This window comes from Ciona robusta, chromosome 8, assembly GCF_009617815.1.
Source record: "Ciona robusta chromosome 8, ASM961781v2".
Lineage (NCBI taxonomy): Eukaryota > Metazoa > Chordata > Ascidiacea > Phlebobranchia > Cionidae > Ciona > Ciona robusta.
The window spans coordinates 1,479,954-1,504,174 of NC_143242.1; the positions used below are offsets into that span (position 1 = coordinate 1,479,954).

The 24,221-nt window shown below is 36.4% G+C and overlaps 5 protein-coding genes and 1 long non-coding RNA gene across 12 annotated transcripts; 3 read left to right on the forward strand and 3 right to left on the reverse strand.

The window, feature by feature from the left end:
• Window position 1: 1 nt before the first annotated feature.
• LOC149732078 (uncharacterized) lies at window positions 2–3,033 on the forward strand. 6 transcript variants are annotated; one of them, XR_016385533.1, is made up of 8 exons: window positions 7–1,147; window positions 1,220–1,238; window positions 1,331–1,366; window positions 1,442–1,468; window positions 1,547–1,565; window positions 1,696–1,904; window positions 2,339–2,465; window positions 2,717–3,033. XR_016385533.1 is itself a non-coding variant. In XM_089882797.1 (8 exons), exons 1-8 carry the CDS (start codon window positions 1,024–1,026, stop codon window positions 2,754–2,756), a joined length of 639 nt encoding a protein of 212 aa, XP_089738923.1. In that variant the 5' UTR covers window positions 29–1,023; the 3' UTR covers window positions 2,757–3,033. The 6 variants fall into 6 exon arrangements, 5 of the variants coding, with proteins under 5 accessions (XP_089738927.1, XP_089738928.1, XP_089738923.1 ...); XM_089882797.1 differs by having other exon boundaries at window positions 29–1,147; window positions 2,301–2,465; XM_089882801.1 differs by lacking the exon at window positions 2,717–3,033 and having other exon boundaries at window positions 2–1,147; window positions 2,339–2,466.
• LOC149732079 (uncharacterized) lies at window positions 2,340–2,838 on the reverse strand. The gene is made up of 2 exons (XR_016385537.1): window positions 2,697–2,838; window positions 2,340–2,594 (listed from the first exon to the last, which is right to left on the reverse strand). It is a non-coding gene; the product is annotated as an uncharacterized LOC149732079 (long non-coding RNA).
• A 1,215-nt stretch (window positions 3,034–4,248) lies between the features above and the next one.
• LOC149732080 (NADH dehydrogenase [ubiquinone] 1 alpha subcomplex subunit 7-like) lies at window positions 4,249–10,772 on the forward strand. 2 transcript variants are annotated; one of them, XM_089882806.1, is made up of 5 exons: window positions 4,249–4,692; window positions 5,421–5,526; window positions 5,581–5,627; window positions 7,584–7,727; window positions 9,755–9,953. In XM_089882806.1, the coding sequence occupies exons 2-5, from the start codon at window positions 5,476–5,478 to the stop codon at window positions 9,936–9,938; spliced, it is 426 nt and encodes a 141-aa protein (XP_089738932.1). In that variant the 5' UTR covers window positions 4,249–4,692; window positions 5,421–5,475; the 3' UTR covers window positions 9,939–9,953. The 2 variants fall into 2 exon arrangements, with proteins under 2 accessions (XP_089738932.1, XP_089738933.1); XM_089882807.1 differs by lacking the exon at window positions 9,755–9,953 and adding an exon at window positions 10,617–10,772 and having other exon boundaries at window positions 4,394–4,692.
• Window positions 10,773–12,400: 1,628 nt separating this feature from the next.
• LOC149732081 (uncharacterized) lies at window positions 12,401–16,607 on the reverse strand. Its single transcript, XM_089882771.1, has 3 exons — window positions 16,171–16,607; window positions 14,108–14,300; window positions 12,401–14,048 (listed from the first exon to the last, which is right to left on the reverse strand). The coding sequence occupies exons 1-3, from the start codon at window positions 16,420–16,422 to the stop codon at window positions 12,502–12,504; spliced, it is 1,992 nt and encodes a 663-aa protein (XP_089738897.1). The 5' UTR covers window positions 16,423–16,607; the 3' UTR covers window positions 12,401–12,501.
• A 1,852-nt stretch (window positions 16,608–18,459) lies between these two features.
• LOC149732082 (delta(24)-sterol reductase-like) lies at window positions 18,460–23,086 on the forward strand. The gene is made up of 11 exons (XM_089882779.1): window positions 18,460–18,672; window positions 18,744–18,910; window positions 19,127–19,279; window positions 19,663–19,789; window positions 20,150–20,247; window positions 20,585–20,744; window positions 20,981–21,087; window positions 21,347–21,490; window positions 21,784–21,981; window positions 22,231–22,409; window positions 22,636–23,086. Exons 1-11 carry the CDS (start codon window positions 18,615–18,617, stop codon window positions 22,784–22,786), a joined length of 1,542 nt encoding a protein of 513 aa, XP_089738905.1. The 5' UTR covers window positions 18,460–18,614; the 3' UTR covers window positions 22,787–23,086.
• On the reverse strand, window positions 22,329–24,218 carry LOC149732083 (mitotic-spindle organizing protein 1-like). The gene is made up of 2 exons (XM_089882812.1): window positions 23,987–24,218; window positions 22,329–22,940 (listed from the first exon to the last, which is right to left on the reverse strand). The coding sequence occupies exons 1-2, from the start codon at window positions 24,145–24,147 to the stop codon at window positions 22,886–22,888; spliced, it is 216 nt and encodes a 71-aa protein (XP_089738938.1). The 5' UTR covers window positions 24,148–24,218; the 3' UTR covers window positions 22,329–22,885.
• Window positions 24,219–24,221: the final 3 nt, after the last annotated feature.

A 24,221-nucleotide genomic window follows, 5' to 3' on the forward strand; every position in this document is an offset into this window, starting at 1 on the left:
TTCCTTTGTACTATACACTGTGGTAACCTTGGTTAGGTACTTACAAAGTTAGTTTAGACGTTGGTTACTTACATAAACTATTTTGTTCGGTTCCCACTTTAACCCTACCGGCGAGCCGGGATCATAGAAACATTAAATATTCAAATCTGCAAGTCATCATTAATTCTGACAAAATTCTCAACTCGAAATTCTTAGCGGTCTGCGACAAGGTGTGGTATGATTTCTGGTTAAGAATTTTCTTGTGTAACAGGGTGTGTCGTGCTAAATGTTAATGTTTTGTTATTGGGAAAAGTTAACAGTTTTCACGTGTGACAGGGTGTGTTATTCTAAATGTTGAGAATTTTCTCGTGTGGCAGGGTGTGTCGTGCTAAATGTTAATGTTTTGTTTTTGGGAAAAGTTAAAAGTTTTCTCGTGTGACAGGGTGTGTTATTCTAAATGTTGAGAATTTTCTCGTGTGGCAGGGTGTGTCGTGCTAAATGTTAATGTTTTGTTTTTGGGAAAAGTTAAGAGTTTTCTCGTGTGACAGGGTGTGTTATTCTAAATGTTGAGAATTTTCTCGTGTGGCAGGGTGTGTCGTGCTAAATGTTAATGTTTTGTTTTTGGGAAAAGTTAAGAGTTTTCTCGTGTGACAGGGTGTGTTATTCTAAATGTTGAGAATTTTCTCGTGTGGCAGGGTGTGTCGTGCTAAATGTTAATGTATTGTTATTGGGAAAAGTTAAGAGTTTTCTCGTGTGACAGGGTGTGTTATTCTAAATGTTGAGAATTTTCTCGTGTGGCAGGGTGTGTCGTGCTAAATGTTAAGATTTTTTTTTTGGAAAATGTAAGAGTTTTCACGTGTGAGGTGTGACAGGGTGTGTTATTCTAAATGTTGAGAATTTCTTCGTGTGACAGGGTGTGTCGTGCTAAATGTTAAGATTTTGTTATTGGGAAAAGTTAAGAATTTTCTTGTGTGAAAGGTTGTGTCGTGTTAAATGTTAAGATTTCGTTCCAACTTTTTGATATAGAAATTGACTGCATTTTAGATGGAAAATAGATTTGATTTTCGATTTAGTAACATAGCATTTTTTAGCAGTTCAAACAACCCCAGCCCAACCCCAACAAACCCTACCCCAACAAACCCTACTCCAACACCAGCAATCCCAAACCGTAAGTCTTTGGTTTCCAAATTGTGTTACTTTGTAATTGCGGACTGTTGTTAATCATTTTTATTTTTTGTAGAACACAAAAGAACAAGAAAGTAAGTATAAGTTTTAAACAATTCTTTTTTGTTTGTATGTTAGTGGCAATAGTTTTATATATATATATATATATATAATTTAATTTTTTCAGATATATCGGCAAAAGCCGATTTGAGTTTTTGCAACGGTAAGTGATAATGATGTTTTTGTTATAACTTATAATATTTAAAGTTAAACATTTAAACTGTCTTAACTTTTATAGTAAAGGAGTTATTCCGGAAGGAAAAAAGTAAGTATAATTTATATCTACAGTGTTTAACTAAATTGCAATTGTTGTACTAAATGTAATTGTGTATTTTTCTTTCAGATGGATTCCCAAACATATAGTAAGTTATTTTTGCAGACATGGAAAGAAATTGTTAAACCTTAATTTGATGTATATTTTATAACAATTTTTTTTTTATGGTCAAGTACCTCAATTCATGTAAATACTTATATCTCGTTTTTGTACTGCAGTGGAATAAAGGACCTCCAAAACGAGCAGCAGGCGTAGGCTCTGCTCCAGGGCCTATGCTGCCCGCCGCTCCAGGGCCTCTGCCACCCGCTGCCCCAGAGCCTCTGCTGCCAGCCGCTCCAGGGCCTCTGCTACCCGTCGCTCCAGGGCCTGTGCCACCCGCTGCCCCAGAGCCTCTGCTGCCCGCCGCTTTCTGCTTTCGCTACTGCACGTAAGCCAGATAAAACTGCCTTTTTTCTGTCTCCAACACCATTATCTGTTTTTTTGACCCATCTTTCCCACGCCTGTTCTCGATGGAGGTCACATAGAAGAACTTTGCAATCTGGTGTAAAATTTATTCAGCATTATAACCTTATTCAGTTCAAAAAACAAACATTGATTAACATTAGTTTATTAGATATTTTCTAGGATGAAAACTAAGTCAAAGTATTAAACAACTTTTTCCAAGACATAAATTTCATACAATGGTTTATAAATATAAACTAGTATCCCAGTTCTGGGTATATAGGATATTATTTTAACTGTAAGTAAATAAGGTTTAAAAATTTTAAAATTCAGTACTACACTAGTATACCTTGGAAAGTATCTTCCACTGCATTTATTTCAGCTTCACATTTGTCTGTCATGAAAAATTTTGGATTCCAGCCAGGTGTCCAGATCTTTATCATTTCAAGGGCCTCTGTGATGTCAGATTGACGCTCATTTTGTGTCACAAAACATGCAACAACTTGATAATTGACATTGGTCTTTATGCACAAGAAGAACAATGGCAGTGCGTACTTTGATGTCTTATAAGTTGCATCCAGAAGACAAATATCTTGGCCATAACGTAGCAAAAGTCTTTTTTGCCATGCTGTCTGGTATATAAACAACAATGTTTGTTTTGAATCGAAATCGAAATCTAAAAATACGAACATTAAGTTTGAGATGTATACGTAACAACATATATATAAATATAAAATATATGTTATATATAATTTATCAGTTTACAAACATTGCCTACCATTTTTTTCTTTTTTTCAGGAAAACAAACTTGGTGAGGGTTTCTGTTTCAAAATCTTGAATGGCAACAGTAGCTTCCTGGAAAGTCTTAAACTTCAAGATTTGACCAGATTTGTCGTTGTGTGAAGTTTTTTTCACCAAAGTATGATCCTTTACAGTTAAAACAGATGAAGAAGCATCTCCTGCATCTTTCCTAAATAAGAAGTGACATTGTGAAACTAAATTTCACATTAATTTTAAAGGAAACCTAAAAAATATCGGAACTTACATTTTGAGCAACTGAGTATTTAGTTGAATTCTTATCTTCAAAGTAAAATCAGTTCCTTCTTTCAGTAAAATCAATTTTAATATTACTATGTAATTTTTTCTTAACTGAAAAACGTAGAAATCTGAATTAGTTATAGAGAGTAATGCATAAACATTCTCATTCTGTCACTTTTGAAATACGGAGAAAATTCTTAACTTTTCCCAATAATAAAATCTTAACATTTAGCACGACACACCCTGCCACACGAGAAAATTCTCAACATTTAGAATAACACACCCTGTCACACGAGAAAACTTTTAACTTTTCCCAATAACAAAACATTAACATTTAGCACGACACACCCTGCCACACGAGAAAATTCTCAACATTTAGAATAACACACCCTGTCACACGAGAAAACTCTTAACTTTCCCCAAAAACAAAACATTAACATTTAGCACGACACACCCTGCCACACGAGAAAATTCTCAACATTTAGAATGACACACCCTGTCACACGAGAAAACTCTTAACTTTTCCCAATAACAAAACATTAACATTTAGCACGACACACCCTGCCACACGAGAAAATTCTCAACATTTAGAATAACACACCCTGCCACACGAGAAAATTCTCAACATTTAGAATAACACACCCTGTCACACGAGAAAATTCTCAACATTTAGAATAACACACCCTGTCACACGTGAAAACTGTTAACTTTTCCCAATAACAATACATTAACATTTAGCACGACACACCCTGCCACACGAGAAAATTCTCAACATTTAGCACCACACACCCTGCCACACGAGAAAATTCTCAACATTTAGAATAACACACCCTGTCACACGTGAAAACTGTTAACTTTTCCCAATAACAAAACATTAACATTTAGCACGACACACCCTGCCACACGAGAAAATTCTCAACATTTAGAATGACACACCCTGTCACACGAGAAAACTGTTAACTTTTCCCAATAACAAAACATTAACATTTAGCACGACACACCCTGCCACACGAGAAAATTCTCAACATTTAGAATAACACACCCTGTCACACGTGAAAACTGTTAACTTTTCCCAATAACAATACATTAACATTTAGCACGACACACCCTGTTACACAAGAAAATTCTTAACCAGAAATCATACCACACCTTGTCGCAGACCGCTAAGAATTTCGAGTTAAGAATTTTGTCAGAATTAATGATGACTTGCAGAATTGAATATTTAATGTTTCTATGATCCCGGCTCGCCGGTAGGGTTAAAGTGGGAACCATTTTGTTCAAACATCACGAATTTCAGCCAAAGATGTATAGATATCAGTTGTTTATCTATTTACTTTGGGCACTAGTGAAGTATCCTTCAGTAGTGTAGTTTCATTAGGTACCCTTGATCGCTTGATGGACCTGTAGTTAGGGGTTGATGGTTGGATGGTTAATTAGGGTTTAGTGGTTAGCAGATAAGGTGGGGGAAGAAATCTTCACTAGCATCAATTTTTGCTTGGTTACAATGGTATGTGGTAAAAGTGGGTAATGAAACATTGCTGTTAAATAATGGAACTGGTCTTGGTTTTGTTATTTTATTTATTTTTTATTCGGATTAATATTAAAGAACACAATAAAAAGTGTGTGAATGTCTAAATTAACTGCATTACAAGAAGAAGCCGACAAGTTAAATAAAGTAAAAGAAAAACTTGAAGACCAACTGAGGCGGTTACAAGTAGAAGAACTTGCATTACGAAGTATGGGGGTAACACTAAAAGAGGGAAAAGGGAAAAGAGGGAACTCGACACTAAAAGAGGGAAATAGAGAAAAGAGGGAAAAGGGTAAACTTGCATTTCTAAAAAAGGGGAAAAGGAAAAGAGGGAAAACAGGGAAATGCTGCTTAGTAAAAAAACGAGATTTTTTAAATTTGATTTTATTTACTTAACTTTGATAATTAGAAAAAGAGAACAGCAGAAAATTATTACTAACAAGGGAAAAGATGAAAAATAAAGAAAAGAGGGAAACAGGGAAAAGGAGGGGCGAAAGGAAAACAGGGAAGAGGGGAAAACTGTCTTCCCTTTTTTTCCTGTTTTCCCTCTTTACGGCTGTTTCCATCTTTTCCCACTTTTTTCAACTGTTTCCCTGTTACTTTCACCTGTTATCCCTGTTACTCTTTTCAACTGTTTCCCTGTTTTCCCTTTTTTTTACTTTTTATCTTTTCCCTTGGGTTAGTATTGATTTTCTGCTGTTCCCTTTTTCTAATTATCAAAGTTAAGTAAATAAAATATAAAAAAATCTGATTTTTTTTACTAAGCAGCATTTCCCTGTTTTCCCTCTTTTCCTTTTCCCCTCTTTTAGGAATGCAAGTTTTCCCTTTTTCCTCTTTTAGTATAGGGATATAAACAAACTTTTCCCTCTTTGAGTATAGGGATATAAACAAACTTCTTTTAATTTTTCATGAAATTACTCTACTATTTTTTCTCAGTGCTTTTAGGTGTTAGTTTTGTAGTTTCTCCAAACCGTGTATATTGGAAGCAAGCATGTCGAAACAAACCCCAATCATTTCAATGTTGACAAAATATTTAGGAGTGGTGAGTATTTAATTGTCGCTTCGAATTCATGTGAAGTAACTTTTTTTTACACAGAGAAGAAATAAGATGTGGCTCCGATATAAAGAAGACATGTCCCCAAGGTTTTTTTATTTAATTTATTTGGAGATTATTTTTTATCTTTGTTGATAATCACGACATACAAACACCACCAGCATATAAAGTTCTAATTGTAAATGTATTATTTAAAGCAATGCTTATGCGTTATAACATTGTTACCATTACAATTGCTAAACAGTACCAACATTTCAAGTTATATATAGTAATAACTGTATAACAAGATATCACAGCTCTAATGAGTGAGCACGTAATATATTGAGGATAAATTCAATTACCCTGTTTGGCTGTTTACGCCCACGGTTGACTAAGTCCCATCAGAAATAACCAATGAAGTGGGTTTCGGTCGCCATTTTTCACTGTGTAGCAGTTCGTAGAATGCATTCTTTAAACGTGGTAATTATGTAATTTTTAGAAGTCATTTATCATATGATATTAAACTAAAATAAATGTTTTAATTACGATTAATGATAATAAAGTATAAGAGCAGTGCTTTGAATGCGGCGTCCCCACTTAAATAGTAATAGTTTAATACAGTCCTTAAGTGGATTCCTTGTATTCGAATCTAATTACGGGATTCGGTATTCATTTTATTGACGTCATTACACGTCATCTCATATACTATATTAACAATTTTTGAAACTTATTAATTTTGAAAAAAAATATTTTTGTGTTTGTGGGACTTTCAAGAGTAAACGTTTCGTAACGTCTTTTCATAGCCTGCTATACGTTTCATGACGCAAAAACAACCCAATAGTACAATTTTTGATCATTTTACAGCTCATGACCCAACAAGGCTGCTATGAATAGGTCAATAAACTGACTTTTGTGGGTAACATTTTTTTTTCCTATAAATATAAAAAGATTCAAAATTCTAGATTCGGAATTCTAGATTCGAATTAAAGTATTCTAGAATATCCTAGAATACCTAATTATTCTGTAATGTGCATCCCTATTCACACTCTGAAACTCCCAGACCATATAACCGCTGTTTTGACAGATCAGATGACTGGAAGTAGTGGCATAAAATATGGAAATATTTAATTTTATTACACTAGAGTTTATATAACTATGCTAAGTAGGAAATAGAGTACAATCGATTAATTTGGGGTTTAAGGTAAATTCTGCATTTACCACTTTTACCCAAATAGAAAATTAATCGATAATTACTCACCAATAAGGCATTTGTATGCACCATGGTTTATAAAACTATTGCTTGGGAATAATTCATAAAGTGCAATCTTTTAATTCAGCCTTTGGTTTAAAGTACATTTTGGATTTATTGCCCCTGATCAAACAGTTATTTAATTGTTAATTACTTGCTAACTATGTGGTTTTAAATCTTCAAAGTTTAGTTTAAAATTTAAAAATATGGTAATTTTGGTAATGTGTTATGAATTGATTTTAATCAGGACACTAAAGAATAACAGCTAGAATTAGGGCATGTGGAAAAAATTAGCAAAAATAAACAAGACCAACTGTTTGGGAAAAATAATCTACATGACCTCAAGGCTCGTCGCTGCTGCCATTGTGGGCGTATGTGTCCTTGGGCAAGACACTTAACGGCAATTGCTCCAACTCGCTCCAACCCAGTGGTCACTAATGGGTTGTCCAAATTATCAGCCATACACAAAAAAAAAGAAAAAATCCAAAAAAAATAATCACCCACAAAGTAACATACATGGTAACTCGTAAGCTGGCACGAGGTGTATGAACACCTGTGATATAACGACTGTCGTTTTCCGGCCCCGCGAGGATAAAGTAAGTTACATACATGACCACTTTTGTGCTCTACAACAATTGCATTGCCAAGAATAATGGTGTATGAGATTTGGATATTTTCATTAAATAATCAAATGTGTATTAGCATGGCTATTGCATATTATATTAGGTTTTTACCTAATTGTAAATAAGAAACAATAGTAATATATTAGATAGACACTAACCTCTTAACTAATCAATAATACTTTCTTGCCCAACAGAACAATACCGAAACCAAATCTTCCACCCGGTTGTAACAGTAAGCTATCTGGTAACTATTACTATACAAGAGATGCAAGGAGAGAAATGGCACCGCCTGTTGTGTTAGCCGAGAATACTTCAGCACGTTTGACACCTGGTGTAAGGTAAGTTCTATAAATATTTTTATGTGCATATCCAGCATGTGTGACCTTGTGCAAGACATTTAATAGCACTTGCTCCAACCCAGTCGTCACTAATATGTTGTCTAAATTGAGAGCTATACAGACAGCTATATATAACTCAGGCACAAAGTTACATACGTGTATTTTTTTCTTCTTTATAAGTGAGGTACTTGTCAAGGACCTGAGATTTAGGCCACATTTGGTCCATTACCCCAACACCTGGAAGGCCCATTTAAGTCCTTTATGCGACCGGTGCAGCGACACCACATCGCACTCAGACGCGTGTTATTTTGCATCATTTTTTATCCACGTGTGTTTAGGAGTTACCTTTTTGATATTGCTTATAATTTGGACAACCATTACTCCATTAGTGACCGCTAGGTTGAAGCAATGTCCGTTAAGTGTCTTGTCACAGGACACATACACCTATCAGTCACAAGAACACATACACCTATCAGTGCTAGTACCTCTGCCGAGCATCGAACCGGGGACACCTTGGTTTTCGGTGCAGGCGCCTAATCCACTGAGCCACGGCGCCGTACATACGTGAACTCAAAAGCTAGCACGAGGCAGATGAGACCGAACATTCGTGTTATAGCGAACATGGTTTACCCAGCACACAAGGATAAATTTATTTATTCACCATTTACACAACTTATTCAAATAAAATAAACAAGTTAAAACAGTTCTAACCACCTTTAACAACGTACAAAAGGGAACAATAACCTGCACTACACGTGTTACGACTATATAACTTCGCTTTCGTGCTCTTTAGAACATATATGATTGTAGTCATACTATAAAAGCATAGTATGAATAAAGTTTGAGAAACTCAATGTAAAACGTTTGGTCGTTTTACCCCGGCAAGATGTATAATGTACATCAGGATATTGCGCTAACAGAACATAATAAAAATAAATCATTACCCTTTATTTTAAATGAACGAAACTCATTTGTGGCGCTCTGGGTATATAACGTGAACTGTGGCTTAAATTGTCCTTCTTTCCGCCTGGCGCATGGTGACAGTAGAGAGCCACAGTATTGTTTTTGTTTATACATTACTTTGTTTAAAAATTTTGTTGTTTGTTGGCGTTTGCATATCACTGGTTTTGGTTAGTGCTCTCACCGTATTAATTACATGAGAAGAGATCGAAATAAGGCCACCCTCCATGCTTCTGCTTACCCGAAGCTGACAAGTTGTCATGAAACCACGGGAACGTGACCTTGTACGTGTACAGTTCGTTCAACGTCTAGGCGGTCCCGTGGCCCTAAATAGCTTCGGTGGCTAATTCATTCTCAAGTATTTTGTCTCCGCCATAGTCGACTAATTGGCGCAATCGTAAACCGGCGACCAGGCAGCTGATAGTACTAGCAGTTTGTTGTGGACCACCGCTTACCTCAGTTTATATTACATGCGAAAAAACCGCACAAGTGTTTACTTCAGCGCGCTTTGCATTGGTTCAAGGCTACCCTGACATCCGATATGGAAAATACGGCCTTTTGTTTGTTAGTCGTTCGACATATGACGTTTCGCAACTCGAACCTTTCTCACGAGCCCTCTGACCTTCGCTGAAATCCTACTTCGAAAATAACTTGTTCTACTTTATACCCAAAGTGTTAAACGAGAATGTTTTAGACGCTTCTCCATAATTAATATCCCTGTTTCAAAAATGCACGGCAGCAGTTTATGCTATATTTTCTTATTAAAGGCAACAAATCAGGTTGTTACACTTCACTGTTCGCAATGGTTTCCAATTTCAATCCCCTTGCCAATGATGGGGTCGCTTCATCACAGAGTGGTTTATTGTCCCTACTTCCTAATTCACTGAATACTCGGATGTGAGTTGTTTCACACCGATATAAAATGCCCCACAACGTGACCCGACGTAAGAGTAAAAGATATATATCAACAGCGTATTGCCATGTACACATCGCTCGATTTCCTTTCGGGTCAATGAACTCCCACCCACACACAATCTTAGTTCACGCTTTCGTTAAATATTGGGCAGGTGCACCGGCCTCGTACATCTCTCAGCAGTTAGCTTGCTTCAACTGGTCATTCCTCGCATCGTCAGCTTATCTGTCAGCGGTTCATGTACGACCTCTAATGTTCAAGCAACGAATGTCTTATTTACTAAAGCTGTATTGCAATGTAATACATTTATACATGTTTTGGTAAATACTAATATATAATATTCAACTATTCGTTCGATTGTATTTATTTGTAAATCTCTGTCTAAAAGCTTTGATCCCATTCGAAACTTTTGATTTTTGATTCTCCTTAAGCGCGAGTATTTTAGACGTCACAGAAACATATGTTTCATCTGCTTTTTATGTGGTTGAGTAGGATTTCCAGGGTTCACGACTGGGTTTCGATTAGTAATCGTCGCCGGTGGAAACCTGGCTTCCACGCTCCACTACCATGCGTCTTCTTTTGTTAAATACAAAACAAGATTTGTAATCACGTTTTTCTGGCCGCCTATATCATTGTCTTGTTTTCGTTCATCGAAAAAATATTCGCAAAACAACGATCAGAGAACGCCGCGCAAAATGCTCTGTTGCTTTTGCTGGGCTCGTGTTACGGCCCGATGATAATCGGAAAATAGTGTACGAGGCACGCAACTGCTCACTACTTCTGTCGAAAGACGAGTAGTAATGTTGAAAAGCTGTTTGGTTTGTAAGACTTCAAGGCGATCTATCTAACGTGGTCCATCCAAGCACAATTAGCTTCCATGCACGCCCAGGTCGTGATGGTTGACCGCTAATCACACACTTCGATAAAAACGAAGAGGTTTAACAGTTTCGCCACTATCACAAAAGCGTACAAATAGTTTAAACTAAACTTTGGTAAAGTGGATATTTATTTTACAGCGACTCGTCATCGCTCGAATCCACCCAAACAAACCTTCCAACTCCAGGATTCTCAACCAAATGGACACTTTCAACAGATCAACCGTATCTACGCAAATGAAAAATATTCTCACATTTATTAGTTTTCCTATAAATAAACCATTTTGACAACTGCGACACGATTTCTTGTATTTTTGTTCAACCCGCTATATGAGAGCAAAAGTGGCTGGTAGTACCTGACAGGTTGATTATTGTACACGGTTGAGTGGACACTTGTAACTTTAATTTTGTTACAGCGTTAAGAACGTGCGCCAGCAAACCACATCAGCACAAATTACTTGGGGTTGTCGGTTTATGGATTGATGTAAAGCAGCACTTGTTTTTACCACGATATACGGATTCAGACTTAACAAAGTGATGCGTGATAAATATTCGTTCGCATTACCAGTCAACGGATTAACCCTTCAGAATGTATGTTTTATATAATAGGTTTTCAATTACTGCACAACAAGATTAATTGTTGCGCTTATCACTAATGCAAACTAAACTACTCGCCTGTTGGTGTCAGGTATTTTAAATGGCTAATAAGATGCATACTCTGCGGTGATAATTTTTAGATACGTACTAAAGAAGAGTGGTTAAATTAAACAATCATGCTTCTAAATTAACAAGACAACAAAATTTAGGCAATTTTTTCTTATTCCGAAGGCCGAAAGATCTCTTTCAAGTTTACGCCGGTAATACTAATTTAATTTCCGTCATTACTTAGGCAAATGTAATTAGCAGCGAAGCTCAGCCCGCGTGTGTGTAGTTCGCTGAGTTAATTCGGCCCAAAGGAGAAGCAGTGGTGATTAAAGCGTAAAGCTTTTTGTACGTTGTTCACAGTAGCCTCATGTGCGATTTAAGGTTGCAGGAAAAAGATTTATCTGCTCCAATCAAGTAACAATAACTGGCAAGTGAGGTCGAGTGGTGCCAAGACAGCGCATGTTCTTGACCTTGAAGTTACTGTTGTTCTGTTTGGGGTTGCTCATTATGCGGGGTAAGGAAAGCGATAACATGATCGACTAACCAAGCCAGATTGAATTAGGCGGGATTAGTTATAAGCATGGCTGTACCATCCCTTAACTTAGCTTATGCTTGTTTGGCTCGGGAAGCATTTCAGAAGCCATAGTATAGCACGCGATCGGTGCTTCAAAAGACAAACGGTATTACTCGTGCCGAACTAAACTACTCAAGTAATATTTTTGAAAAAATATCTCAAGCTGTGAGATTAAACCGCTTATCTGGTTACATCTTTCAAAGTAATGTCCGCAGGATTTTATTCTGACTAAACCCTGTGTTCAAAGTTAAATATTTGATATTTGAAGAGAAGTGGTATAATTCGGTATGATGTGCCCACCTCAAAGTGTTTTTCCGAATAAGTGGAGTAATGCCGGTGTTGAGTTGCTTCAACGTATTATCCAATAACAGTATTTCGATCTGTTAATTTGTCGCTCGTGTTTCAACTAGTTTACAACAAATTCTCTGTAACTTTAGACGACTTTATAGCGAGTGGGTATATAACCATAATAAATCAAACTCGACTGGTGTGACGCTAATGTCACCGGAATAGACCTATTACGCTATTTACGTTTAAGTTCTAGTCAGCATTTGCTTTGAAGTTGCTATAAAAGTTTGACCAATAATCTGCAATACCGTACAGAAACACGCAAACATAATAATCGAACTTAATATCTATAACTTTGCCGACAGTGGAACATGTATTTCTAAAGTACAATCAAACTTTTCCAAAAAAACTCCCAAAATCCTGTGGTTAACTTGTAATTATTCAAACGAAAAACAATTTATAATAATAAGGAAAGTGTGGAACAGAACACCGCTGGTGAAAACACAATAATAAAATAATTTAACTGCTCGCGTTGCCCATAATTGACTGTACGGTAAATGAAGTTAGTTTATTAGATCTTTGATTTTTACAAATACGTCGTTGAGAAGCACTGTTCCATTTATAACGCGATTCTGTTGTGTGGTCTGTAGAACATACGACAGCGCGAGGCAAGTAGGGGTCGTCTCCATTTTGTTCCAAGTTGCACCTTTTCTCTTGTTTCACAGAATCTAATCCATTTATTTTCTCATCCTGATATTTTGCCACCGTGAATTGTGGCCTTGGTGTTACAGCATCGTTGCGCTGTTTTGCAGTTAATTTATTTATTTCTTCACAGCCCGCCAGCGTAACGCTTTTGTTGGGAAGAGTTAATATTTCTTTCCGAGAATGAAGTTTTGAGGCAATTTCGGATCTGAAACGGCCGATGTCTTTTGAAACTGGGCAGTCGGCATCAACAGGAAAATGTCTAGATGTTGCAAAAACTGGGGCAAATGGCAAAGAATTGTTTATCGCTGCGGTGTATTGCTGTAGCATACATGCTCGAAATTCCTCGTTATGACGTGCGGCATCGTCCATTCTCCGAAAATTGGGAAATATCCTATCTGAATTGCAACTTTCATCGAAGTGAATTTTTTGAGCAAACGTAGGTGTAGGCAGCGCATGGTACGGGTATATATATGGTTTGATGTTTTCCGCATGTACAGAGTCATATGTGGCTCCTATAATTCCCTTGTTGTGCCGCGATGATGGACATGAAGCGTTTAGATGAGGCATAGACGATAAAAACTTCGGGAAAATTGAATTGCACATCGGGTCGTTGCAGAATGAAAACGATCCTTCAGTCCGAGCTTTACCTCCAGCATCGAATGCTGCTGAATCTAAACTATTGGCAGGCGAATATGGGTTTTCATAAATTCCCAGTGCCCTCTCCAGAGTTGCGGGATCGCACGTTGGAAACATTATGGACAAAAAGTTGATTCTTTGCTTTCGTGTTCGACCTTCTGCAGTGTCCGCTTGATATGGATTGTTTCCCATAGGTGTGTCTTTATTTGTTTCACCAGTGTTTTTATTCACAGCAGCATCTCTTACCTCGCTCTCGTTGGATAACTTGGACTTATAAACATTTTGCCTACTAGAGTGCCGTGGTCTTTTGTTTCGGGGTCCGCTTTCTACATCAAGTTTTAGTTTACCAGATGTTTGGTGGTCGACCAAGTGATCAACGGTGATGTCCGGCGAAGTCAATCCGTCGCTTAACTCAGTAGCCTCCGTATTTAGCACATATGGATTATGTGATGCTCGAAGAAGAGCCGCGTATGGTGATATGTCGCTATTTACATTCAGTACTGATGGTGAAAGAAAATTTCTTTTCTGAAAGAATGCTTCGTTTCCTGGCACAACGATGTTGGTAGGATTATGCGGGAAAATCCCACATCTGGAATTCATCTCTCTTCTCATCATGGCATCATCCAACTCTTTATCAGCGAAGGCTCTCCGCTTCCGCATTCGTTCACTTATTGGTGGAAGAATATGGCGAGCAATAGACTCGTGTGGGGCAGCTTGTTTTTTATCTATAAAGTTAAGTATAATTTATTCCGAACTCAGCTTAAATGATTTACAAAAGACTTACTCGCTAATATTGTTTTGGTCAGGGAGCTTGCTGTTCTGAGGTTCTTACTCCGTATGCGAAGTGATGCAGCCGCGTCTTCCATCAAACCGACATCAACTGCAGCATCTTCTTTTTCACCAACCGGAGATGAAGTCTCACTGTCCGACCGTCCGCTCTTTTTTACATCAGCTGCTTGCTGTCTTCGCAGGGCGACCTATAATAAAATTTATAAAGTTATATTAGGTGAAAGATATATTTGCAAAACATATGCATTGATATGATGAATAGTGACTGACGACTATATTAGTCTGTAAACAATCAATCAGTCTTTAAATAGTATATAAGTTTGTTTTTGTTTGAATATAAAAGAAAGACAATCGTTAACGTGGACACGGTGCTTGACCACTTTGAAGGCAGCATTGGTCATCATTGTTTTGTTGCGTTAGGTTGGTTAACGTCGCCATGATAAGTACAGCAAGTCTGCTTGTTCAGAATCTGACCGATTTTAAACAAAGTTTTACATACGAAGTCTTATTTGCTGCTAATCAAGATAAAAGGGGGGTTAATGGTGGCCGACACTCGTGTCCACGATGGACTGTTAGCAAGGTGTCAGCTTACTTTGTTGACTTGCGTCGACACCGCACCTGTAACTGAAGATGGAAGTCTTCTACTAAATCCCTCGCTCGAGTTATGACTTGCAAGCGCCTTAAATGGAGCTAAAGCGAAGTGATCGACTTCGATGGAATTTTACTTTAAAAGTACTCAGAGGGAGTTTGGCTTCGCAATTACAAATCGGGCGGAAAATAATTCGCTTCCGTCAATATATGGTACACGGTTTTCTTTATAAACAACTATTAATGTGTGCGTTATTGTTGTATATACGTAATAAAAATGTATGAACCCGAGTGCCACAGCGTCTGGTGAAAAAATGTGATTCCATTTTTTTTAATTGACAAGGAACGAGTTGTTAGTAAACATATTGGTTTCCTCGATCCCACGAAGTGAAACCAGACCAATTAACTCTGGCATCATTTCTCACGACGATGCCCGATTCAAGTGTGGGAGCCGCGTCGCTCCACTTCGTCCTATATCTGATCGAACTTTTGTTTACTTTAAATATCAAATCGTTTACTTTTTTGTAACGCGTGATTTTTACAGCTTGCTACACCTTACAAGAACGATTCATATTCAAAATGGCGATGCGCCCATGTGTTTGATTCCGCTTTTATATCGGGGACTTTAAGATCCCTTTGAACACCTATTATATGATAATGTGATATCGCCGCAGTATGCTTTAGCCTAAGTAATGGGTCTATACCTAATACCAACGAAGTAATTTCCGTCTAGTATTCTCTATTGGCAAAGAAAGAAAGAGAGCATTTTAAATAGCCCTTCCGTTCGCACACTTCAGCGTCACTGGCCATCGCTTTGTACCACGCTCATATGACTGGTACTACTCTCAAGTTAAGGGTGTAGGTTTCGCTTTGATCTAACTCCCGCATGCATCAACCAATGCACCTCCAACCATTTTGTCCACAGCTGCTTACGAGGTAAGTAACTGGGCTCTGCGCTAGGTAGCGACGAGAGACGGATTCTTTGATGTCGGTAAACGCGAAACTAACTTGTGTACACGATGTGGGGGTGATTAATTCTTCCTAACTGAATGAAATATCGCTGAGCTCGACATATATTTTCCGCTTCATTAATTGTTTTCCGCATCGTTAAATATAAATATTTATTAGTTTATTTTTGTATGCACTCTACAGACTACAGTATCTACCAAAAAAACGATTTACACATTTTGGTCATTTTAACACTAAGTAAACTTTCTTCACATTACAAAAGTGAAAATAAGCAAATAAGACACTTTTTTCGAATGCGTAATAATCGTAAGTGAATACACAGCTATTTTAGTAGGTATAGATAACACATTTATCAGCGGGCAACAATTTAAACTTCACTTTAGTGTTTTAGGTGAGTTTTTGTTGAAGCAAACGGCAGTTTTAGGAGAGAAAAACAAAGTCTCCATTAAGCAACTTGTATAGGTATGTTTACGCTAGGTGTATTTAAAAAATACGTCTTACCTGAGCTGCCATAATACGCTGCCTCTCGACAACCAACAGGCAGTTTGAACATTGGCAATCCCTCCAACGACAATGTCGTTTGTGGCCCTTCAGGGTGCTTACTACTCCATGATTCCGACATCGGGCACATTTCGGTGTACGAAGGGGTTTCCTTGATGCACCAGCTACTTGTTGGAACTCGTTGGGAATTGATGATGGAAAATCTGACGAAGTGTCGGCTCCAACTGGTGAAGAATCTGCCACAGGTTTCATGGTAACTTAACATTCACTAGTTTAGATCACTGATTAGCTTATTCTGCGCTTTGTTGACGCAATTAATAAAATCTCTGTAATGTTACATAAGAATAGTACTTTCCGTCGTTATTTATTTATTTCAAAACTTGTAGAAACTTAGCCACCGGGTTTTATCTAAAAATCACCAGTCTTACTTTGCGCGCAAGTGCTGAACTCTTACATGCGAGAGAAAGTAAGGTCCTGTGCGTTAAAAATAGTGAAGGAAAAAAGGGATACGAGGTTTCAATTCGCTTCTGATGATCGTCAGTCACCTGCCTCTATTTTACCGCGAAAAATAAACCACCATTTTTTTGTGTTGTATTTTATAATCTGTAATTCTACATTTTTCAAAAATATACTTACTTTACGTCACCATTTCAGATATTAATGCTTGATTAAATCAAAATACAAAAATATGTGGTAAATAAAACATTTTTAATTAGATTTTACAGTAAATATAGATCTCCAAAATATAGATCAAGTAAATCTGTTCAGGCATTCATTTGTAAAAGTAGTTTACGTATAAACACTTAAAGAAAGGTAAATTCGGGCGAGGTATGAAAATCCCCTAATCGCCATTTCAAGACACTGGTCGCAAACGTATTTAGTTACCCAGATGTGACTAAAACCAAAGCAGTTTAAAAACTATGTAGTAATAAAGCGCCGGTTAACACTTGATTTGAAATGAATCAGCTGTTTGTGGCTAAACGCGTCGTAATCGGTTGAGTCATTTCAAAGAATCTTCAAAACTATACTCGTCGACAAAGTGACTCCAGGGGTTGCCAGTTCACTTTTTCGGGAAGCGGTATTTTCTCCTTACTTAAGTATTTCGTATTAAACATAATAACAAAAAATAACCAGAAATGACATGCAGAAAACTGTTTATGGTTTCACTGCAAATGAAGAAAGTGTTTAACGTCCACAACAGCATGACCATGACGTAGTGGGGTAAGATGGTAAAACGTTGGCACCTAAATATCTTAATTTCGGGATTGTGTTTATAATAAGTAACAACGCGATTATACAGTTGTAGGGCCACGGTTATATAATTCTGCAAGCATTATTTGTTTACTACCAAAGAGAACGAGAAAAGAGAATGAAAACATGTCCCATCTTACCCCACCCCGATCTATATTACAAACCAATGCGATGTCTGAAATATAAAATGTTTAACAAAGGTTACGTTGATAACCCGTTGGCTATTTTTACACAACTTTTACGCAAAAATTACCCAAAGTAACATGAACTATACAGGGAAAACATAAATCTCGGCATTATTTGTTTTGGTGTAAACGATCCCAACGACTTTCCCTTTTTACTGCGACCATCCAAGTGAAAAATTGAATAATTAGTTTGGCGGCTTTAACTTCCAACAATCATAATGCTTCTGCGCGAAGTAGCCTTCCACAAAGAAGCGCTAAGCGGATTAGTCAAACGTCTCGTTATACCAAGCGCCCTTCACCGTGACCCGTAGACTTCCTTGCGTAAACGGGGTCCCGTGACCTGTGAATAGTACATACGCTGCTTGGTTTCATAATAAACTGCTCATTTGCGCTAATGAAAGTTTGATATTTTTGAATTGTGACAATTTATGACACACATTGACTCCGCATGTACAGCTTCAGGTCAATCCGTTAATTTAGGTTTTGGTACGTAGGTCGAAACATAAATTACCAAACAAATATTAAATTTCCTGTTTTAGTTAAGTAGTGTTTAAGGGCTGTAGAAGTGTATATTTATTTTTCATACGAAATTTATGTAGTTGTAGATTATGTTATTTGATTGGTATGATGTCACAACCACGAGATTCAGATGTACAACATATGTCGCGAAATGAGAGTACCATAATGAAGCAGTTTCAGAGCTAATATAGATATTGATAATAGATTTATTTTAATTTACCCGATATACATAACATTATTGCTTTTAGAATTAATGGGACTGTCCACTCGAAGTGCTAATGTTTTTAAATTCAACTCAACGGCTGCAATTTTCACACCAATGTTCCACCGTGTGATAGTGTTTAGTGAATGAAATATCCGTTGTATGGCAGCATTGCAGAGATGACCAGAAGTAGCTTCATCTTTCTATCGCAACAAAGTTGCTGTTGGTTGGTAGTTTGAAGGTGAAGCGACCTTTCCTGCTAGTTTGTTCATAACAACCTGTGGATCATGTATGCAGCGATCATCGGGGTATTTGCCATAATTGCACTTTATCTACGATCTAAAGGTATTTGCCATGCATTCAAAATGTTACGTTTGCGTACAAATTTTAATAAATCATGTGCAAACTATTAACAGGTCTGGAGCATGTATTGGTTCACTATAGATGGGTGATAGTTTGTATCTTCCTATTACCGGCGTCGTTCTTGTTCGACATCTACATGTCTGTCCGTGCTTGGGTTATTTTTAAATTCAACAGTGCACCTCAGCAGCATGCTGCAAGAGTAAAACAAGTGCAACAACAGGTGAAAATGCTTGCCATTTAAAACAATACATATGTGTTACAATATCTATATCTAGGAATTTAAAGGCTTGGGGATCATAGTATATTAAAACCCAAGAACCATATGTGCTGTGCAATGAAGCATGGTTGTTTACTTATTTCATACCTCTTTTCAAAGGGGGTTCTGAACTTCTGACCCCTGAATATGCCCCTGTGGGGTATTGGTGTTTAATTGCAGGTTAGAAACTTTAAACATGAAAAAGGGAGGAAAATGTGCACTGGACGACCAGGGTGGGCAACTGTTTCACTTCGGCTTGGAAAGTATAAGAAAGACATGCACAAAATACATATTAATTTAATGGATATATTGGAAGTGAACACCCAGAGAAAGGTATTATGACACTTGGGGAGTATCTATCAGTAGCTTATTATATACTGTAATTAAAAGATCTATGTGTTACTGTTAAGAACCACAAACAATCAACCTTACACTAAATTGAGACCTAAATCAGAAACAACTGTCATAAGCATCAAAAATGTTATGTTTTGTTATATCAATTTGCCAATCATAAAAACAAATCATATAGGAGATCCTTTTATATTTGCGACCCAGTAACTGTTACATATATTGTACAAGAAATTTCAACAAGCTTAATATATAATAAAACTTTTGAAAAGTTAATTGCTTTATGGTTGACCTGTTCCGTTTTATCATAATATATGGTATAAATTATGGTGTTATAATCCAGTAGCTTACAACTTTTTTTGTCTCAGATTGTAAGACTGGAGCCTTTAGTTACAATGGGACAAGTAACAACATTGCTTCTACCGCTTGGTTGGACGTTACCAATTGTTCCTGAGCTTGATGATTTGACTGTAGGTGGTTTAATAATGGGAACAGGTGATTTAACTTACACGGAATTCACCTTTGTAAAGCTGGTAATGTAGTATTGTGGTTAAAGTAGCAATAAACCAGAGAAGAATTGAAGTTCAATGGTGTTAACAATTAACATGGTGTCGCATGTGTTTTGTGGATAAAAAGGTGATAGGTTGTTAACTATACAGAAAAAAAAAAATCACCAATGAAGCTGCATATCGTGTAAAAGTCGCAATGTTTATAAGCACCTGTGTTGCCCTGATACACCATCCCGATTGATGTTAATCATACATTTTCTATACAACAGAGCAGTTGCAAAATTAGAGTAATGCATATTATATTAAGTTTGGGCTTGTTGAAAAAAACAATATCAAATAATTTTAGGTGTGGAAACTTCATCTCATAAGTATGGGTTGATACAACATGTTTGTGAATCATATGAACTGGTTCTACCTGATGGAACATTAACTAAATGTAGTCGGGTGTGTACATTGTATGTGCTTAGATCAAATATTGCGTAACGAAACTTAATTAATGTTTGTTCGATTATATTCTTAACTCAACTTATCATAGAAATGTAAAAGTATCACTGACAGTCATGGCACCGTGACACACTATTTCCGTATTTCTTCTGAATAAACAGTGTATTTTGGTTATTTATATAATATATATATATAAAACAAATATAAGTTCTTAGTTTGTTGACTTCAGAAAATGTACCAACATTAATAGCTGTCCCTTCTGTATTAGATAATACGTGATGTGTACAAGGCTGGAAACCTAATATAGCTCACTTATAAAATGATACGATATTTTTAGACTGAGAATCCTGATTTGTTCTATGCTGTACCTTGGTCATATGGAACATTAGGATTCCTTGTGGCAGCTGAAATACGAATAATTCCTTCAAAACCTTATGTAAGAATTAAATACCATCCTGCTCAGTCTGCTGATGAAATGACACAACTCTTTATTAAAGGTGATTACTAATTATTGATTATGTTTTAATTCATTAAACAGTCCATGAAAAAGTTTAACTGGTTTGTTGGCAATGTAGCATAATATATGGACTTTTTATTTTGTAACTGGAGAATACCGAGTCTAAAGCTTAAAGCTGTTATCATGGTGAACGTGTGCGTCTTTGGGTAAACTCAGCCACAAGGTTGTGCCACTGCATCTGGTGTTCAACATAAAGAGTACAAACAAATGTTATAGAATCAATGAAAACAAGAGAAAATGATTTTGTTGAAGCACTTGCTTTCTCTGATGAGAGTGGTGTTGTTATGACGGCCAATTTCTGTGATGTTTTTGAATCTGGAAAGGTAAATAAAAAAAGCAACAGATATAAATACATTTACTGTTACTTAAATTAAACCATTGCAACAATAAATGTAAATTCAGAGCCAACAAATTGAAACCTTAAGCTCTAACATTTTTATTTTGTTGTCTTTAAATTTGCAATTTGTGAATACATAACACTGTATTTACATTACTATATCGCAGGCAATATAGCTTTGTTTTTTACATTATACATGTATTTTAATGAAAGCAGTTCTAAATTAAACAAAAACCTTTGAACAGTTAAACCGAATTGGGCATTGGTACAAACCGTGGTTCTTCAAACATGTTGAAGACAAGTTGAAAAATGATCAATCATCAGTGGAATATATCCCACTGCGTGATTATTATCACCGCCATACAAGAAGTATCTTCTGGGAGTTACAAGTAAGTTTTATTTAATGTTGTTTAGCAATTCTATTTGAGCATTTGGATGTTCTGCAGTACCTTAATATCTGATGTATTTATGACCCACCAGATTACGCCACCAACAGGTAAAACAATGAACACAAAACCCGTTCTATATCTAAGATAAACAAGACTTAATAGCCTGTTTTGAATGCTTGTTAAACAAGGTTTGGGTTATTAATTAGTTAGTATTGTAAGTTTTGTAACTGATATTACCTATAGTTATAAATAATAACAACTCTTTAAGTTATTAAACAAAGCATTCTCTTCAGGACATCATTCCATTCGGCAATAATCCAATATTCCGTTTGCTTGTTGGTTGGTTGATGCCACCCAAGATCTCTTTGTTAAAATTAACTCAAGGTAAAACAGTGAAAAGATTATATGAAGAGCATCATGTTGTGCAAGATATGATGCTTCCCATCAAACATTTATCAAAATGTTTGAAAGTTTTTCATGATGAGATTAAGGTGGGTTGCCATTTTTAATATAAGCCTGTGTGACCTAACTACCTATGCATGCATTGCATTGCCATAGATGTTCCTAACACTATTTATCCAAAGCTGTGTTTACCTTTGGTAGTCAAATAAATTTATTTTTTCATAATCATTTCCAAATAATTTTTTTTCGTGATCCGTTACAACTTATACCACTTGGTTATTGCACTGACAACTTTTTATTGCAATCATCATATATTATGTCATATATATTCTTTCCAGCTTTACCCACTCTGGCTATGTCCATTTTACCTTCCGAAAGAACCTGGTATGTTAGCCCCACCTGGTGATGAAGGTGAAATGTATGTGGACGTAGGAGCTTATGGGGAGCCTCGTACATTACATTTTAATAACGTGAAAACAATTCGACAACTAGAAAAGGCAACAAAAGACTTTAATGGGTAAGTTGTGTGTATAAAACAGGCCCAACAGGGTTTAAGATTTATAAAACTGTATATGGAGCACCACAAACCAAAAACTTTAAATAATTAATAATAGTTTATAAAAAGTTTTAACATGTGTTGTCTATAAAATATTTCATGTGTCACAAACAGGTACTCTAGTGTGCCATGAACTAAGTTTGAACCCCTTGTTTAACTTATAAAAAAAAGCACTTGAAATGTGCAGGTTCCAGATGTTGTATGCTGATAGTTATATGACCAGAGAAGAGTTTCGTGAAATGTTTGATCATTCACTTTATGATAAAGTTCGTAAAAGTTTGCCTCTATGTGATGAAGCCATGCCGGCAATTTATGACAAAGTTCATAAAGAAATGTAATTTTACTGAATTGTACATTACTAAGTTGTGACAAATGAAGCAAATCAGCTGATTGAATCAACTTCAATATAACAAATGTGTTTATAAAAATCTTGATCATTACGTGCCTTTTGCTTGTAGGTTCTTCTGATTTGGCAAGTTTGATGTTTGTAATCTGAAAACAAAACATAGCCTACTACTACATAACTTACGTTTATATATTTCTTCAATAGTGTATGTGTATGAGTGTATCGATTATATAGTTGAAAATATAAGGGGACAGATTGGTTGAAATTGAAATAAAAAACCTTAACTTTCAAACGGAAGTACCGACATACAGTTAGCTTATTAGTTGTTTACAGTTATTTTTTTTCTTGCTTCAAATACAATAACAAAAGTTGGCACTAGTAAAGAGTCCTGTACATAGCAGAATAGGCTGGTAGGAAGTGGTTAATGGTTAGGGGTTAGTGGTTATAAGGGTTAGTAAACTTCACATGGGACTATACAGAGAAGACGGAAAACTTTTTCCGCTAGGTGTCGGTAATTATTTAAATTAAAAAATACGGAAAAACGAACAAAACAGCACTACAAAGTGTTAATAAGTGTAAAACAAATTAATTAAATATTAAAAATACCTTTCTAAATACATAAAACACTAGTAAGAACATATTTCCCACATTAGGTCGGTTATATATGCTCTTTCGTTGTGTTTACTGTCATCGAGTCTGTGGTGTAACGGTTTGCATGCGGTCGTATACTCTCTTTGTTTCATTTTTATCGGGTTTGAGTCCCGCACAGTGGAATACTTTTTTTATATTTTTTTCAAGTTTTTTTTGTTTGACGAGTTTAGGGTTAGGAGTTAGGGGTTAGGGGTTAGTGTTGGGGGTTAGGGGTTTATATCTTATGTGTATAAATCGTGAAACTAACTGCTCCCCATAGAATAGAGAAACGAATTTGTCATCGCCTCCTAGCGAAAACAATTTTCCGTATTCTCTGTATAGCTCCATGTGTAAACTTCTTAAAAAATAAAATAAATATAGAATTGCATTGATTAAAAAAAGTACGTTTGTAGAACTGAACAACTTTGTGAGAGGCTGCTCACAGAGCCACAGTGCGTCAAATTCTAAAAGAAAAGTATGTTTATGAAAATATTAATTTACGAACGACAATAGTTCGTAGGTCTCATTTTGCAGAACAGCTAATATGTAAACGTAAACCTACCGGATTTCTTTAATAATGGTCGCAATAGCTTCAGGATTAACACCAAGTTCACACAGTTGGACACAAACAGCTAATGTTTCAGCATCAAGACCTGTGTTTAATATGTCGGATATTTCTAATAAAGCGTCCATCGCCTCCGACATCTGCTTCGTTGGTTCCATGATCTTCAACGACAATTTACTTTTTCAAAAACCACCAACAACCCTTCAGAAAAATCCCCCATCATAGAAATCAT